Source organism: Rhamphochromis sp. 'chilingali', assembly GCF_963969265.1.
Source record: "Rhamphochromis sp. 'chilingali' genome assembly, chromosome: 9".
In the NCBI taxonomy this organism is placed as follows: Eukaryota; Metazoa; Chordata; class Actinopteri; order Cichliformes; family Cichlidae; genus Rhamphochromis; species Rhamphochromis sp. 'chilingali'.
Genome location: NC_137936.1, coordinates 18,408,155 through 18,422,591, shown reverse-complemented (window position 1 = coordinate 18,422,591; position 14,437 = coordinate 18,408,155). Strand labels below are relative to the sequence as shown.

The 14,437-nt window shown below is 40.8% G+C and overlaps 2 protein-coding genes and 1 pseudogene across 3 annotated transcripts; 1 reads left to right on the top strand and 2 right to left on the bottom strand.

Annotated features, from left to right (window-relative positions):
- Positions 1-396: 396 nt before the first annotated feature.
- On the bottom strand, positions 397-2,566 carry LOC308403121 (uncharacterized protein). The gene is made up of 6 exons (XM_080892369.1): positions 2,480-2,566; positions 2,309-2,387; positions 2,158-2,206; positions 1,982-2,065; positions 1,740-1,853; positions 397-802 (listed from the first exon to the last, which is right to left on the bottom strand). The coding sequence occupies exons 2-6, from the start codon at positions 2,318-2,320 to the stop codon at positions 747-749; spliced, it is 315 nt and encodes a 104-aa protein (XP_080748495.1). The 5' UTR covers positions 2,321-2,387; positions 2,480-2,566; the 3' UTR covers positions 397-746.
- A 1,874-nt stretch (positions 2,567-4,440) lies between these two features.
- On the bottom strand, positions 4,441-8,382 carry LOC308402377 (von Hippel-Lindau disease tumor suppressor-like). Its single transcript, XM_080891178.1, has 3 exons — positions 7,928-8,382; positions 5,629-5,751; positions 4,441-5,233 (listed from the first exon to the last, which is right to left on the bottom strand). The coding sequence occupies exons 1-3, from the start codon at positions 8,112-8,114 to the stop codon at positions 5,040-5,042; spliced, it is 504 nt and encodes a 167-aa protein (XP_080747304.1). The 5' UTR covers positions 8,115-8,382; the 3' UTR covers positions 4,441-5,039.
- Positions 8,383-12,372: 3,990 nt separating this feature from the next.
- Positions 12,373-13,733, top strand: LOC308402512 (vasopressin V2 receptor-like; annotated as a pseudogene). The gene is made up of 2 exons: positions 12,373-13,341; positions 13,525-13,733. The product of its transcript is annotated as a vasopressin V2 receptor-like (transcript).
- Positions 13,734-14,437: the final 704 nt, after the last annotated feature.

Below are 14,437 nucleotides of genomic sequence, written 5' to 3'. Positions count from 1 at the left end.
ATACAGAAATAAGCCACATTGCAGTTACTTCTATGGAACAGAATCTTCTTTTCAACAATATTTTATCATGGGAAATTACGTTTTGACTTTTGTTTGTTTGCATAAAATAAAAATATTCAATTTTTCCTTCATTTCAGATACTTTTCGTCAACATCGAAGGTCTTCAATCACAATGAATGACAGTGACTTTGTGGAGGCACAGGATGTGCCAAGAGATGAGAGTCTGGCCAAGGTGGAGATCGCGCTGCTCACGTGTGGACGAAAGGTGCAAACGCATAGAAAAATCTCCGTTTTCAAAAATACCCGGGTACGTGTGGACGTAGCCTTAGGGGCATTTCTGAATGAATTGAAACTAAAGACAAAGTCAACCATAAAAAAGACGAATACAGCGTTTATAGCACAAGGGAATATACAAGATTTTCACTCAACTTATGAAGGTGATGAGAGGCGAGGCTTAACTTATTAAATTTAAATTTGCCATTATCATTATTACTTATGCTAAAAACAAAATAAAGATGTTTTGCTAAGAGAACTTGAGTAGGCTATATATCAAGTCTCTTTTGGAAATAAAATTTTGTAATTCGCCATACCTCATTACTTGTGCAGAAAAAAATAAGAAAATTAAACAAATTTCTAGAAGTATGTGTATTTCTGATAATACTTCTTTACAGATTTTCAAGTAAGTGCAAGCTCAGCTTTTCAAACTAATGTGGGCATCTTTAGAAGAGGTCTGGTGAACTGTTTCTTCAAACTTTTGGTAATCCCAGAAAGGTTTTATATGCACCCAAGCTGCATCCTTTACCTACAGGAATGAAAAGAAAAAGATGTCAATGTGTAAACTGGTCATGTATCATTATCCTTCCTTATAACAGCATCCCAGTCATGAACATTCCTGTATAAGAATGATCTCTTATACAATCATCTGCTGTGGTGCAGCAGATTTTGATTGTGAGAATCACTTGATTCATTTTATGGTCTGCCATCAAAAATTAGATTCACAATAGAACATAAAATTTTTCTATTGTGAGCATTAAATTGTGAAGACTTTGAGTATCTCATCATCTACTTAATATCATCAAAAGATTCAGGGAATCTAGAGAAATTTCTGTGCACAATGGACACAGCTGAAAAAAAAATCGAATACCCAGATGATGTACTTTTCAGGGAAGGCCTCACCTATTTTAGATAATGCTAAACCATATACTTGATCTACTACAACACCATGGCACCACAGTAGAACATTTAATACATTATGAAACGGAAAATATGAGAAAGAAGACCCAGAATTGCTGTGAAGCTAAAATCCTGTATCAGACAAGGTTAGGACAATATTCCTCCCCCAAACGTTCAACAGCTGGTCTCCTCTGTTCCCAGATGTTTACAGGCTGTTGTAAGGGAGAGGAGCTGACCGTACACATTGGTAAACACAGCCCTGTGTCGACTTTTTTGGGATGTGTTGCTGTCATCAAATTCAAAATAAGCAAATATTTATCTTGAACTGGTAGATTTTTCACAGTTTAAACATTTGATATGTTTTCCATGTTCTGTTGTGAGTCAAATATGAGTTTATGGGATTTGCAAATCACTGCATTCTGTCTTTATTTACATTTTACACAGTGTCACAACTTTTTTGGAACTCGGGACGTCAGTATCACATTAGATAATCCAGCAACACGTGCATGAAAGTTGCAATAAGCAGATTATTGTATGTGTTATATTTTGCTTCAGTCAGTACTAACATGTTGGACTCTTCTCCACAAGCCAGTAGCAGAAGCCCGTCCTAGCGCGCTCATTGAACACATTCCTGTACTGGGACATGTTTCGAGGTGAAACACTGGTTTTTTTTAATGTGCCTAAAGGGAAAAAACATAAACAAAATAAAGATTCAGCAGTGAGACCGATACCTAAATTAAGAGTTCATCACCAACTCTGATGTGACACCTGCTATATGCTCACTAGAGGGAGGGAAGAGAATCATTACCTGCACCTTCGTCTTGAGTCAGGGGAGGTAACGGGCTGCCGGTGGTGCGGTCTAGAGCAGAATTACCTCCATGAGACGGAGCCACTTAAATAAATTATAAAATCAAACACAAATTAGAAATTAGAGACATTTTTCTTGAAAAGGCCAGTTTCTTTTACTTGATTATTCTCACAAACCTGATTCTTTTAACAAGGATGGTGGAAGTGACGCAAAATAAACTGGTACCTATGTGGGAATAACCATGACACCAACTCACAGTAATTTATGATGTAGTAATCTGTCTGCGGCTCTGCAGGTAGGCAGGATTTCTTGTCGTTTTACTCTTACCATTGTTTTCATTTTGCTCCAGTGATCTGTCTGCAGGTGTGGGAAGACAACTGGGTGACTCCTCGGCCAAAATGTTTTGCTGGCGGAGAAAATGAAAAGGATGATGAACTCTGGATCCAAGATCTAATTATTTACAGTTGTGAGAGACGCAGAGAAAAGCTGAGGTCTTACAGCTCTCGCCTGAAACGACCTGAGTGCTGTTTTTTTCCTTTTCCCCCGCCTGCATGCTCCTGATACACGGCACCCAGCTCAACTCGTTTCACACACACACAACAATGTGTTGTGTTACTTTGTCACTTAGCAACATGTCTGGCAACAGTGCCCCTGCTGAGCAAACAGAAGCACGTTATGATTTCAGGTTGTGATCTGTTCCTGAAAGAGGGCATCCACATGTAGGCTGTGAGTGAGATGCTACAGAAGTGCCAACAGCATGAGGTTATTCGGGTATATTACACGTGAAGTCTGAGCAGTGTCATTGCTATTATGATACAATTTTCAAGTATTAATTAAAAAAAAGCCATATCATAAATTAATATAAAATATAAATGGATACATTTTTGTATTATTAACCAGAAGAGCAACAAATTAGAGACACTAATACATGTAACTCAGTGATATCCTGGTCGTTCCTTTATTTACTTGTTATCCTCACAGAAAGGGAAGCGGGCATGTATGACTGCACACAGAGGAGGTTACGTTGTTCGAGATGTCCTTGAGATGCTCATTGGATGTTTAATTGTTTTGTTTTTGATACAGCATACAGGATTGCATAAATTGCTTTTACACCTGTGTACCCATTTACGCTGTTACCTGTATTAATTATACCAACTTGTTAGAATTCATCTATTCTTGTTTTAAAATGTAAAGAAATGCATTAATTATCTTGGCATTAATTTACACACAGCTCTATTTAAGGTCCCACCACAGCACAACACCTTGATTGTTTTCTTTTTTAGCCATTCTTTTGTAGATTTGCTGCTGAGCCTGGGATTGTTGTCCTGTTGAATGAACCAGTTTGAGCAAAGCTTTACCTGTTGCACAAACAGCCTCACTGGATTCTGTTTTGGTATACAAAAGTGTTCCTGGTCTGTTCAATGACTGCAAGGTACCCAGGTTGTGTGGCTGGACAGTTGGCGTCTGTGTTTGGTTTTCTGGAAATGTGGCACTGTGCATCTCCTCTTTGCTCTCATCTGTCTAAAGGATATTGCTGCAGAAATCTTGTGGTTTGTTTAACTTTGCAAAGTTGATTTTTCTGAGCATTGCACATGTTTTTCAAAGGACTGCATAGACTCTTGTGAAAATGTGCTTTTCGAGGCAGTAAGTTAGGCACAGCTGACTACACTCAGCTAATTGCAGAGATGTGTAGAGGAGAGGATGGTCTGTATGGCATTGGTCTTTGTAATGTTTTAGTAGAGGACACTTCTTTTGACCACGTTGTAATTTTTGCAGCTTTTCTGTTACTGCTGAATCCAATGGCTTATCTCAGCACAGCAAGATCTGTATCTTCAACAGCAATGTGAAAGCAGTGCTTCTGTATGGGTCCGAGACGTGGCGGGTGACCAAGACCACTACCAGTAAGATACAGATTTTCATCAACAAATGCTTGAGACACATCCTCAACAGCAGATGGCCTGAGAAGATCTCAAACACAGACCTCTGGAAGAGAACCAGCCAGAACCCGGTCGGTCAAGACATCAAGAAGAGAAAATGGGGCTGGATAGGCCACACACTTCGAAAACCACTCGACAATGTCGCAAAGCAAGCACTGGACTGGAACCTACAAGGCAAAAAAGGAAAGTGGGGAGACCCAAACAGACTTGGAGAAGATCTGTCGAGAGCGAAGTGAAGGCCGTCGGAATGACGTGGACCCAGCTAAAGAGAGCAGCCCAGAACAGAGTCCGTTGGCGTGGTGTTGTTGCGGACCTATGCTCCCCCAGGAGTCAACAGGAAAATTGAATCCAATGGCTTAGCGGTCACCCTGAAATCTTCTTTTTCTTACAACTATTACTTCCTCACATCCCCTGGACATCCTGTGAAACATAACTGTTATACATTTGCTTTATTTAGAGACAGCACCAACAACTAAAACAGCAATGTAAACTGAAGAGTGTTCCAAGGTATCAAGGCGTCCATCCATTAATAAAACTTGTATATATTTTATTCAATATACAAATAAAACTCTTTTACATACAGCAGCAATGTGTCATCAGGAAAATTATTACAAAGAAGACAGAAAAGAAGACAAAAACAAGAGGATAAGCTCCTCGGTCACAGTATTTTCCCCACATTGGAAATCATCTGCGAGTTAACCTTTATGACAGTCTCACCTGTTCCTAATAACCCAATATTTCTGACAGATTACAGCTACAACAATAGAATACAACACAGCATCCATTTTTGAAGGGAATTGTGCAGGTATGGCAAGATAACCTCATATCAAGCATTACTAATAAGAATATGAACAACACAGATCTCTGAATTCTAATGTGGCTACATACAGAAGATGGATTTATATTACATATAACTCTTACTAAAAAAGGAAAAAACACATTTTCTTCTGTTCAACAACTGTGACAAACAAACAGAAGATCAAACTGAAACTGATTTCCAAAAAATGTGTTTATAGCCACTGTGAAGTAAGTCCTGTGTTTCATCTTTAAAGTTCTTTACGTTCTCGGAAAGTGCAAGAACATCTGTCCTTATGTGATAAATATCCATTCTGCCTTAATCATCACTCCTCCTGCCCTTGTGTGTTCTCTTTCAGATGTTGGGCTACTCGCTGGTTTATGCGTTGGAGATCTTTCAAAACACTCGGGCGATCTTCGAGCTCCTCGTGGAGGGACCACGCTATTTCCAAGCTCCTGTAGTCGTTTGGTCGCACAAGACGCCGAGTAACCTGAAGAGCTCGATCCTTGAGACTGTAAACTGTGTAAACAAACGCTTGTTAACAGTGTGGGATTTTTTGTCAACTCACAAATCCAAATATAGATCAGTTTGTCTCTAAATTTACCAAAACTTCTTATGCCAAAAGTGAATCAAACAATACTAACATCAGAGTTTCTTAATTAAAACATTACAACATCTGTCACACTATTTTGTGTGGTTTCCCCTGAAAATTGCTGATGAAAAAAAGAAAAACAACTGGTAAAATTTCTATAATATCCAGAGAAACTATTACGTATTTTTTCATGAAATTATCCTGTATGATTTGATCAATATGTCAATCACTCTGTATACTCTGAAACTAGCTTAATGCATACTTACTACTAAATCATAATTGCATGGCACAGAGACTTCAGGTAATATAACTGATGTTTTACCTGGTAAACTGATATTGGCATATGTCACATTTCCACCCCCTGCTGGCTTAGGAAGAAACAGCTCTTTGCTGTTGACCTTGAGAGGGTCATCGGTCTCTGCATCTCTGAACATCCACGGGTGACCTGGAAAAGATACAAGCGGAAACACTGTTTAAGAGTTAAAGCCTGAGGCCTGTACTACGAACAGTTAACCCTGGGTTAACTGCACACTGGGGTGGTGGTTAAATTCCTGTCAGGGTATATCGCCATGATAACTTGCGTTGTCCTTTTGTTGTACCTTTTCGAGATTAGGGATCAACAGGTACAAAATCGCAGCCTAACGCTCACCATAAAATAGCGTAACCCAGAATGGTCCTAAGACCCCACCTACTGTACCAGAGCCACACCACTGTGCCTGCCTCTCTCTCCACATAGCGCTGTCGCCTCCGGTGAGAATCCTGACACCCTTCCCACACCCATCACTTTCATTGCAGACCAGGTTCAGATGCAAATGAGGAGACTCCACTCAGGCAAGTCTGCTGGACCAGACGGAGTGAGTCCCCGCATCCTCAAGGCCTGTGCCCCCCAGCTTTGTGGAGTCTTCCATAAGCTGTTCATGCTGAGTCTGGGTCTGCAGAGGGTCCCAGTGCTGTGGAAGACATCATGCCTCGTCCCTGCACCAAAGACGCCACGCCCCAGTGGCCCCCAGGACTACAGGCCTGTGGCATTGACCTCCCACATCATGAAGACTCTGGAAAGGCTCATCCTGGACCAGCTCCGACCCATTGTCAGACCACATCTGGACCCCCTTCAGTTCGCTTACCAGCCCCGTCTCCGAACTGAGGACGCCATCATCTATCTGCTTAATCGTGTCTACACCCATCTCGACCAGCCAGCGAGCACTGCGAGGGTCATGTTTTTTTACTTTTCCAGTGCTTCCAACACCATCAGGCCGACCCTCCTGGGAGATAAGCTGACAGCGATATAGGTGGATGCTTCTCTGGTGTCCTGGATTGTTGATTACCTGACCTCAGCAGAGATGATGAGACAGAGTACCGGGCTGTGGTCGACTCCTTTGTCCCGTGGTGTGAGCAGAATCATCTTCAGCTCAACGTGGCAAAGACCAAGAAACTGATCGTGGACTTCAGGAAGACCAGGAAACACTTGACCCCTGTTTCAATCCAGGGGGTCAATGTTGACATTGTGAATTACTATAAATACCTCAGAGTATACATAGACAATAAACTGGACTGGGCTAAAAACACCACAGCACTTTACAGGAAGGGCCAGAGTCGCCTCTATTTTCTTAAGGCGACTGAGGTCCTTCAACATCCGCCGGACAACACTCAGGATTTTCTACGAGTCTGTTGTGGCCAGTGCAATCCTCTATGCCGTTGCATGCTGGGGGAGCAGGCTGAGGGTCGCCTCATGCTAACAGGCTTATAAACTGATCCGTAAGGCCAGTAGTGTTGTGGGGATGGAGCTGGACTCCGTTAAGGTGGTGTCGGAGAGGTGGATGTTGTCCAAAATAAAGACAATGTTGGATAATACTTCCCACCCACTCCATGACATGCTGGTCAGTCACAGGATCCCGTTCAGTGAGAGGCTGAGAGTACCAAAGCACCACTGAACGACACAGGAAATCAGTTTTTCAGCACTATATACATATGAACAGTATAAAGAGAAAATATATATAATATGTACAAATATACAAGAGTAATGCTTTAAAGGTGATACTATTTCATGATTTTCGTGATACAATTCTAGGTTCAGTTTCCAAGACATGGCTTATTATTTTTATTATTATTATCATTATTATGAATCTCGGAATTAAAAGACAGACAAAATACTAAAACATATTATTTAAACAAAGAGACAATCATTAAAATTACACAAAAAACCTCCAGTCAATCAGTCAGTCAGTACAAGGTTCATTACAGAATTAAGCACAAATATCAATAGAAGCTGGCAACACAGATGATAATCAAAACAACTGAAAGCTCACTTCCAGTCTGTAAAGACATCATATGTAACAGACCTGCATAAAAACAGGTCTATATATATATGTGTGTGTGTGTTTGTAGTAAACCTAATCCTAGACATCCATCGTTTTCCTTTAGTCTGGGCTGGGTTCTTCTCTGAGAAAGCTGCGTTCAGGTGATACCAGCATTCCGAGAAAACTCATTGCTTTTTTTACACAAAACAAAGCTTTAAATCTCTAGAAATACCTGAGTAAGCACCCTTGCTACAATAAAGCTACAAAGAGCCACTTGTTAGCTAATCGCTTTATGCACTGGTAACGTGCAAGCAGCCGTCTTACCGACGTAAGTGTGCATCCTCCGTCCAGTCCCTGGTTGTATGTCATTGTAAGGATGCGGTTCTCCCTGGTAATTTATCCACAAAGGCCGTACGACACGGGGACTATGGTTATAAAACAGCACTTTAACTGGTATCTGACTGTTCAGGGAACGAACCAGAGGAAGAGTCTCCTCTCTTTCTTGAGGCATTGGAGCTAAATAATGCTAAACTGTTATCGCAGCGAGAGTCGCGTTCTGTAGCTAACGCTAGCAAGTAGCTCCCTAAATGTTTACAATCGTCCGCGACGGCAGCTACTCGAAATTATAAAAATCGTATCAGTTAATCTGTCTAGTCGCTTACTTATCTTATAAAACAGAAAAAGTTAAAAACATTTTTAAACGCCACAGCGAGAAAACTACTTCTCAACTAGTTTGTTTACAATCACTTTTCCGGTTGAAAGTGTGGAACGTTGTACTGTTCTGATCTCTGATTGGTCGTGACATGCAGTGGCTCGCTACAAGAGATGCGTTCAGGACGCGTTGTACGTGGTGCAGAAGCAGCAACAAGAAAATAAATTTCAAATGAAATCACAACAGGAAAACTGTCAGACTCTCACCCACCTCCACCTAGAAAATAAATAAAAGCAATTATATATATATATATATATATATATATATATATATATATATATATATATATATATATATATATATATTGCTTTATATATATGTGTGTGTGTGTGTGTGTGTGTGTGTGTGTGTGTGTGTGTGGTTAGAACTCTATATTTTACGTTCTAACCACTTTTACTAGACCTGATCTGTTAAGACTATATATATAATTGGTTTATATATATATATGTATGTGTGTGTGTGTGTGTGTGTGTGTGTGTGTGTGTGTGTGTGTGTGTGTGTGTGTGTGTGTGTGTGTGTGTGTGTGTGTGTGTTATTGGAATTGACTGGCCCTCGGATTACTCTGTGTGTTGTGGTTTATCGTCCGCCTAAATACCACAAGATGTTTATCTCTGAATTTGCTGACTTTTTGGGATCCATTCTTTTTAAATATGGTTCTGTTATTATTTCTGGTGATTTTAACATTCATGTCTGTTGTATGGATGATCAATTGGCTAATGATTTTCTTGCACTGACCGACTCTTTTAATCTTACTCAGTGGGTGAATGAGCCTACCCATGTTAAAGGCCACACCCTTGATTTGGTTTTCTCATACGATGTGGATATATGTATTAAGGAAATTCGAAACACTGGACTTTCTGACCATTCCCCGGTTATCTTCGATCTTGACCTAGATAACACCGGATCACGCTTTGAGGCTCCTCTTTGCCCTACGCGTACTGTGAATCCTGATACTGTGTTGAATTTCTCTAACTCTTTTGTGAACTCTCCATTTACTACGTCAGATTGTCTTACCCCACATACGCTTGAGAATTTTGCCAATACTCTATTAACTACATGCTCCTCTATCCTTGACATTGTAGCACCTATCAAAATGAAACGCCCCAGAACCTACTCACAATGTTGGTTAAATGATTCTGTTCGCGCTTTACGACGTATGTGTCGGCGGGATGAGAGGAGGTGGAGGAAAGATAATCTCCAGTCATCATATGACATTTTATGTATTAGCCGCTTGAAGTTTCAATCAGCTGCCAGAACGGCTAAAGCAGCTTTCCTATCTAAAATTATCACCACCAATGGCAACAATCCTCGAATTTTATTTAAAATTTTTAACTCTGTGGTCAACCCCTGCCCCTCTATGCCTCTGCCGTGCTCCCCGGGTCTTTGTGAAAAATTTTCAAGTAATTTTTTAGACAAAGTCGTATTTCTTAAATCTACTCTTCCTTTGGTGACAGATCGTATGTCCATTCCTGATTGTTCTACTACTTTTTGTCAATTTGAACCCGTTTCACTCTCTACTCTGAAGCATCTAATTGAGAAACTGAACAATACTAATCTTGTACATGATGTTCTTCCATCCCGTATAGTCAAGGACTGTTTTAGTGCAATTGGACCTTGTCTATTGTCCATATTGAACTCTTCCTTGCTTTCCGGTTATGTACCATCAGCTTTTAAACATGCTATAATCCAACCTGTTCTTAAAAAAAGTAACCTCGATCAAAATGATTATGCCAACTATAGGCCGATTTCTAAGCTTCCCTTCGTGGCCAAAATTCTTGAGAAGGTAGTTCTGCTTCAACTTCAGACCTACCTGGATGAGAATAACATTAATGATAAATTTCAATCGGCCTTCAAACAACATCACAGCACTGAATCAGCGCTGCTCCGAGTTTTTAATGACCTTTTATTAATGGCTGACAATGGACGCCCCTCTGTCCTAGTGCTATTGGATCTTTCATCGGCATTTGACATGGTTGACCATAACATACTATTGGCGAGACTAGAGCACACTGTAGGCATCAAGGGCGCTGCCTTGGATTGGTTTAAATCTTACCTCTCCAATCGGCTCTCTTCGGTTCACTTGGCCACCTCGTCTTCTTCCGCTGTACCTGTTTGCTGTGGTGTCCCCCAGGGATCTGTGTTAGGCCCTACCCTGTTCTCATTATATATGCTTCCTTTAAGTGCTATCTTTGAGAAATACCACATTGCTTTTCATTATTATGCCGATGACATCCAGATCTATTTTGAGTTAAATGATGATCTAGCTCTGTCCTTGAGTAGCTTTCGAGAGTGCATGTGTGAGGTCAAGCAATGGCTTCTGGCAAATACTCTTATCCTTAATGATAAGAAAACTGAAATTATGATCTTTGGTAGTGACGCTCTCCGTGCCAAACTTCGTGATGCCTTTGGTTTTCTCACTAGCTCTTTCTCTGACACTGTTAGGAATCTGGGTGTGCTACTTGACAGCTCATTTAAACTTGATAAACAAGTGTCTGCTGTCGTCAGATCCAGTTTTTACCAACTTCGCCTTATTTCTAAGGCCAAACACTATATCCCGCACAATGACCTGGAAAAGCTCATCCATGCCTTTGTAACGTCAAGGCTAGATTATTGTAATTCACTTTATTTTGGTCTCCACTCTACCCTTCTACATAGATTACAGACAGTCCAGAATGCCGCTGCACGCATTCTAACTGAAACTAAGAAGTTTGCTCACATCACTCCCGTCCTTGCTGATCTGCACTGGTTGCCTGTGAAATTTCGTATTCAATTTAAAATTCTGTTGCTTACTTTTAAAATTACTAATAACACAGGACCAAGCTATCTTAAGGAACTCTTAAACTCATATGCTCCTGCGAGGGCTTTAAGATCATCCTCACAGTTATTGTTGGTTCAGCCCAGATCTCGTTTGAAGTCTAGAGGTGATCGAGCGTTTGCTCTAGCTGCACCTGAGCTGTGGAACAATCTCCCGATTGGCATCCGGGCGTCTGATTCTATTCAATCTTTTAAATCACGGCTTAAAACATATCTGTTTGAACTTGCTTTTTCTACCAGTTAAATCCTGGCCTTGTTTGCAGTGAGTTATTCTATTAATTTTTCTGTTTGTCTTGCGTTGTCTTGCGCTGTCTATGTTCTCTATCACTGTGTTTGATGGTACAGCTTTACTTTGCTATAGCTATGTGCTATAGTTTACTCTTATTAGTGGTTTTTACCTGTGAACATAATTCCACACTTATATGATTCTGATGTTGGCTTTTAAATGTGCTCTATAAATAAAGATTGTTGTTGTTGTTGTTGTTGTTGTTGTTGTTGTTGTGTGTGTGTGTGTGTGTGTGTGTGTGTGTGTGTGTGTGTGTGTGTGTGTGTGTGTGTGTGTGTGTGTGTGTGTGTGTGTGTGTGTGTGTGTGTGTGTGTGGTTAGAACTCTATATTTTACGTTCTAACCACTTTTACTAGACCAGATCTGTTAAGACTATGCATGCGAACCAAAGTTTCAGGTTATACAATAATAAATAAAAAGATATAATAACAGATTCTTTAATTGGTCTATTTATATTTGATAATACAAATGCATATAGGCCTAAAGTATTTACAATTGCTGAGTAAAGGATCTGTGGAGAAGAGATAAATCGGTCAAAATCAAGTAGGCTAAATAGTACTATATATACTATCCTATACTATTATACTTGATATTAAATATCAAAAAATCATTTTTAACATATTGAAAGTAAAAATGCAATAAAAATCACATGATATCTCTTCTTTAGCCTAAACAACAGTCCGCCAGCACTAATCTCCCATATGCTTTATACTTAATTATCAGGATTAACCCATGGCTTTTTTTATGTGTAAGAAATGCTAATCAGATTCAATGAATATGAGCTCCACCCAGTTTCATTCTGACATAAAATACTGAGGCACAGTAGAAACCTTCCAGATTAACACCAGACAGCATTCGCAAGCTGAACTCGACTGCAGGAGTAAAGCTTCCATTCGCCTTCAATATTATTTGAGGTTTAAGCAGGTATACAGAAATAAGCCACATTGCAGTTACTTCTATGGAACAGAATCTTCTTTTCAACAATATTTTATCATGGGAAATTACGTTTTGACTTTTGTTTGTTTGCATAAAATGAAAATATTCAATTTTTCCTTCATTTCAGATACTTTTCGTCAACATCGAAGGTCTTCAATCACAATGAATGACAGTGACTTTGTGGAGGCACAGGATGTGCCAAGAGATGAGAGCCTGGCCAAGGTGGAGATCGCGCTGCTCAGTGTCGTCTTCGTGAGCGCCGCCGTCCTCAACACCAGCCTGCTGCTCGTCCTGTGGAAACAGCGCAAACAGATGTCCAGAATGCGCGTCTTCGTGTTCCACCTGTGCCTGGCGGACCTGGTGGTCACTTTCTTCCAGGTGTGTCCGCAGCTTTTGTGGGACATCACAGACAGGTTCGTCGGACCGGACTTGGTGTGCCGACTTGTGAAATATTTGCAAGTTCTCGGCATGTTTTCATCGACCTACATGATCGTGGTGATGACAGTTGACAGGTACCAGGCTATCTGCAACCCGATGGTAAAGTTTCAGCGGACACGCACGAGACTAAATGTCCCCGTGTGCGTTGCGTGGGGGATTTCTCTGCTGGGCAGCTTGCCTCAGGTCTTCATTTTCTCACAGGTGGAGGTTACACCGGGTGTGTTTGATTGCTGGGCTACATTTATCCAGCCATGGGGGCTGCAGACTTACATCACCTGGACCACGCTGGTCATTTTTGTTTTACCCGTTATCACAGTTGTTGTTTGCCAAGTCCGCATCTGCCGAGTCATCCAGATCAACATCTACCAAAAGACTCAGCAGAAAGGAACGGTGGGTTTGCCATCCAGAGCCAGCGGTGTGGCTGGCATGTCGAAGGCTAGAGTGAAAACACTGAAGATGACGGTGGTCATAGTACTCGCTTATATTGTCTGCTGGGCTCCGTTTTTCACTGTCCAGCTGTGGTCCGCGTGGGACAAGCAGGCGCCTAAAGAAAGTAAGTATTGCGTATATTTGCTGTGTGATCGTCATAATCAATGTAGTTCATTTGGTCTTTTACGTTTTCTAATTACACAGAACCTGAGCATATTTACGCACAAACACAAATTACTAATCTCTAGGTGGCAGATGAGATTGCTTGGCAGACACGTGACACTTTGCCCTCCTCTTTTAATTCCAGCTGCTACTTTCACCATCCTGATGTTGCTTGCCAGCCTGAACAGCTGCGCGAATCCCTGCATTTACCTTTTGTTCAGCGGTCAGGTTCCCAAGAGGCTGGTGTCGCTCCTGTGCAGGAGGCATTCAGGCGGAAAGGACTCAGTGCACGAGGAAGCGACGCTGGTCAGCACTTTGTATCTAAGCTTAAAAAATCCCCCCGAGTCCAAGTGAAGGTAGCGCATTACTAAAAATGGGAAACTCCTGCAGGGCAAACCGTGCAAAGTCTGCGCGCCTGGATATGCTGCCTCTCTGAATTTTAGCAACCGTTTCAAAGGGTGAAGGCAACGCATGCTGTATGTTATTTGGCACATAAAAAGATATAGTGTGTAGTAAAAAGCAGCCAACAAAGGCGAGAGAGTGAGAACAACATGCTGTTGGATAACAGCATCTGGAGAGACTAAACAACTGGTGTGGATCATCAAGCTGTTTGGATAAATCTTTTTACTTTGAGAAATAAAATGTTCATCCCATTTAGTGGTACCTGAATGAGCCAGTCTTTTCAGCCAGATTGGATTCAGCTGTATAGTGTTTTGCATACTGCCATATATAGAAACATTCCTTGAGTTGATTTCACCAATCTAAAGTAAATAAAATCTATTCATAGCTTTCCAAACGAAAGATTAAAAGCAAGCATATGTGTTTCACTGATGTAACAGAGAGGAAATAGAGGCACACTTTATGTTGGAACAAACTGTATTTAAAGATTGTGAAATATGTTTGTCAGCCCTTTAAATGTTTCTATGGTGAAAACCTACTCACTGTTCACAAAATCACACACCAGGTGCTTGTATTTTGTAAAATACTGTTCATGCCATGAACAACTTTGTTTATTTATGGAATAAAATGTTGTCACAAATGTGTTGCACTGCTGTTGT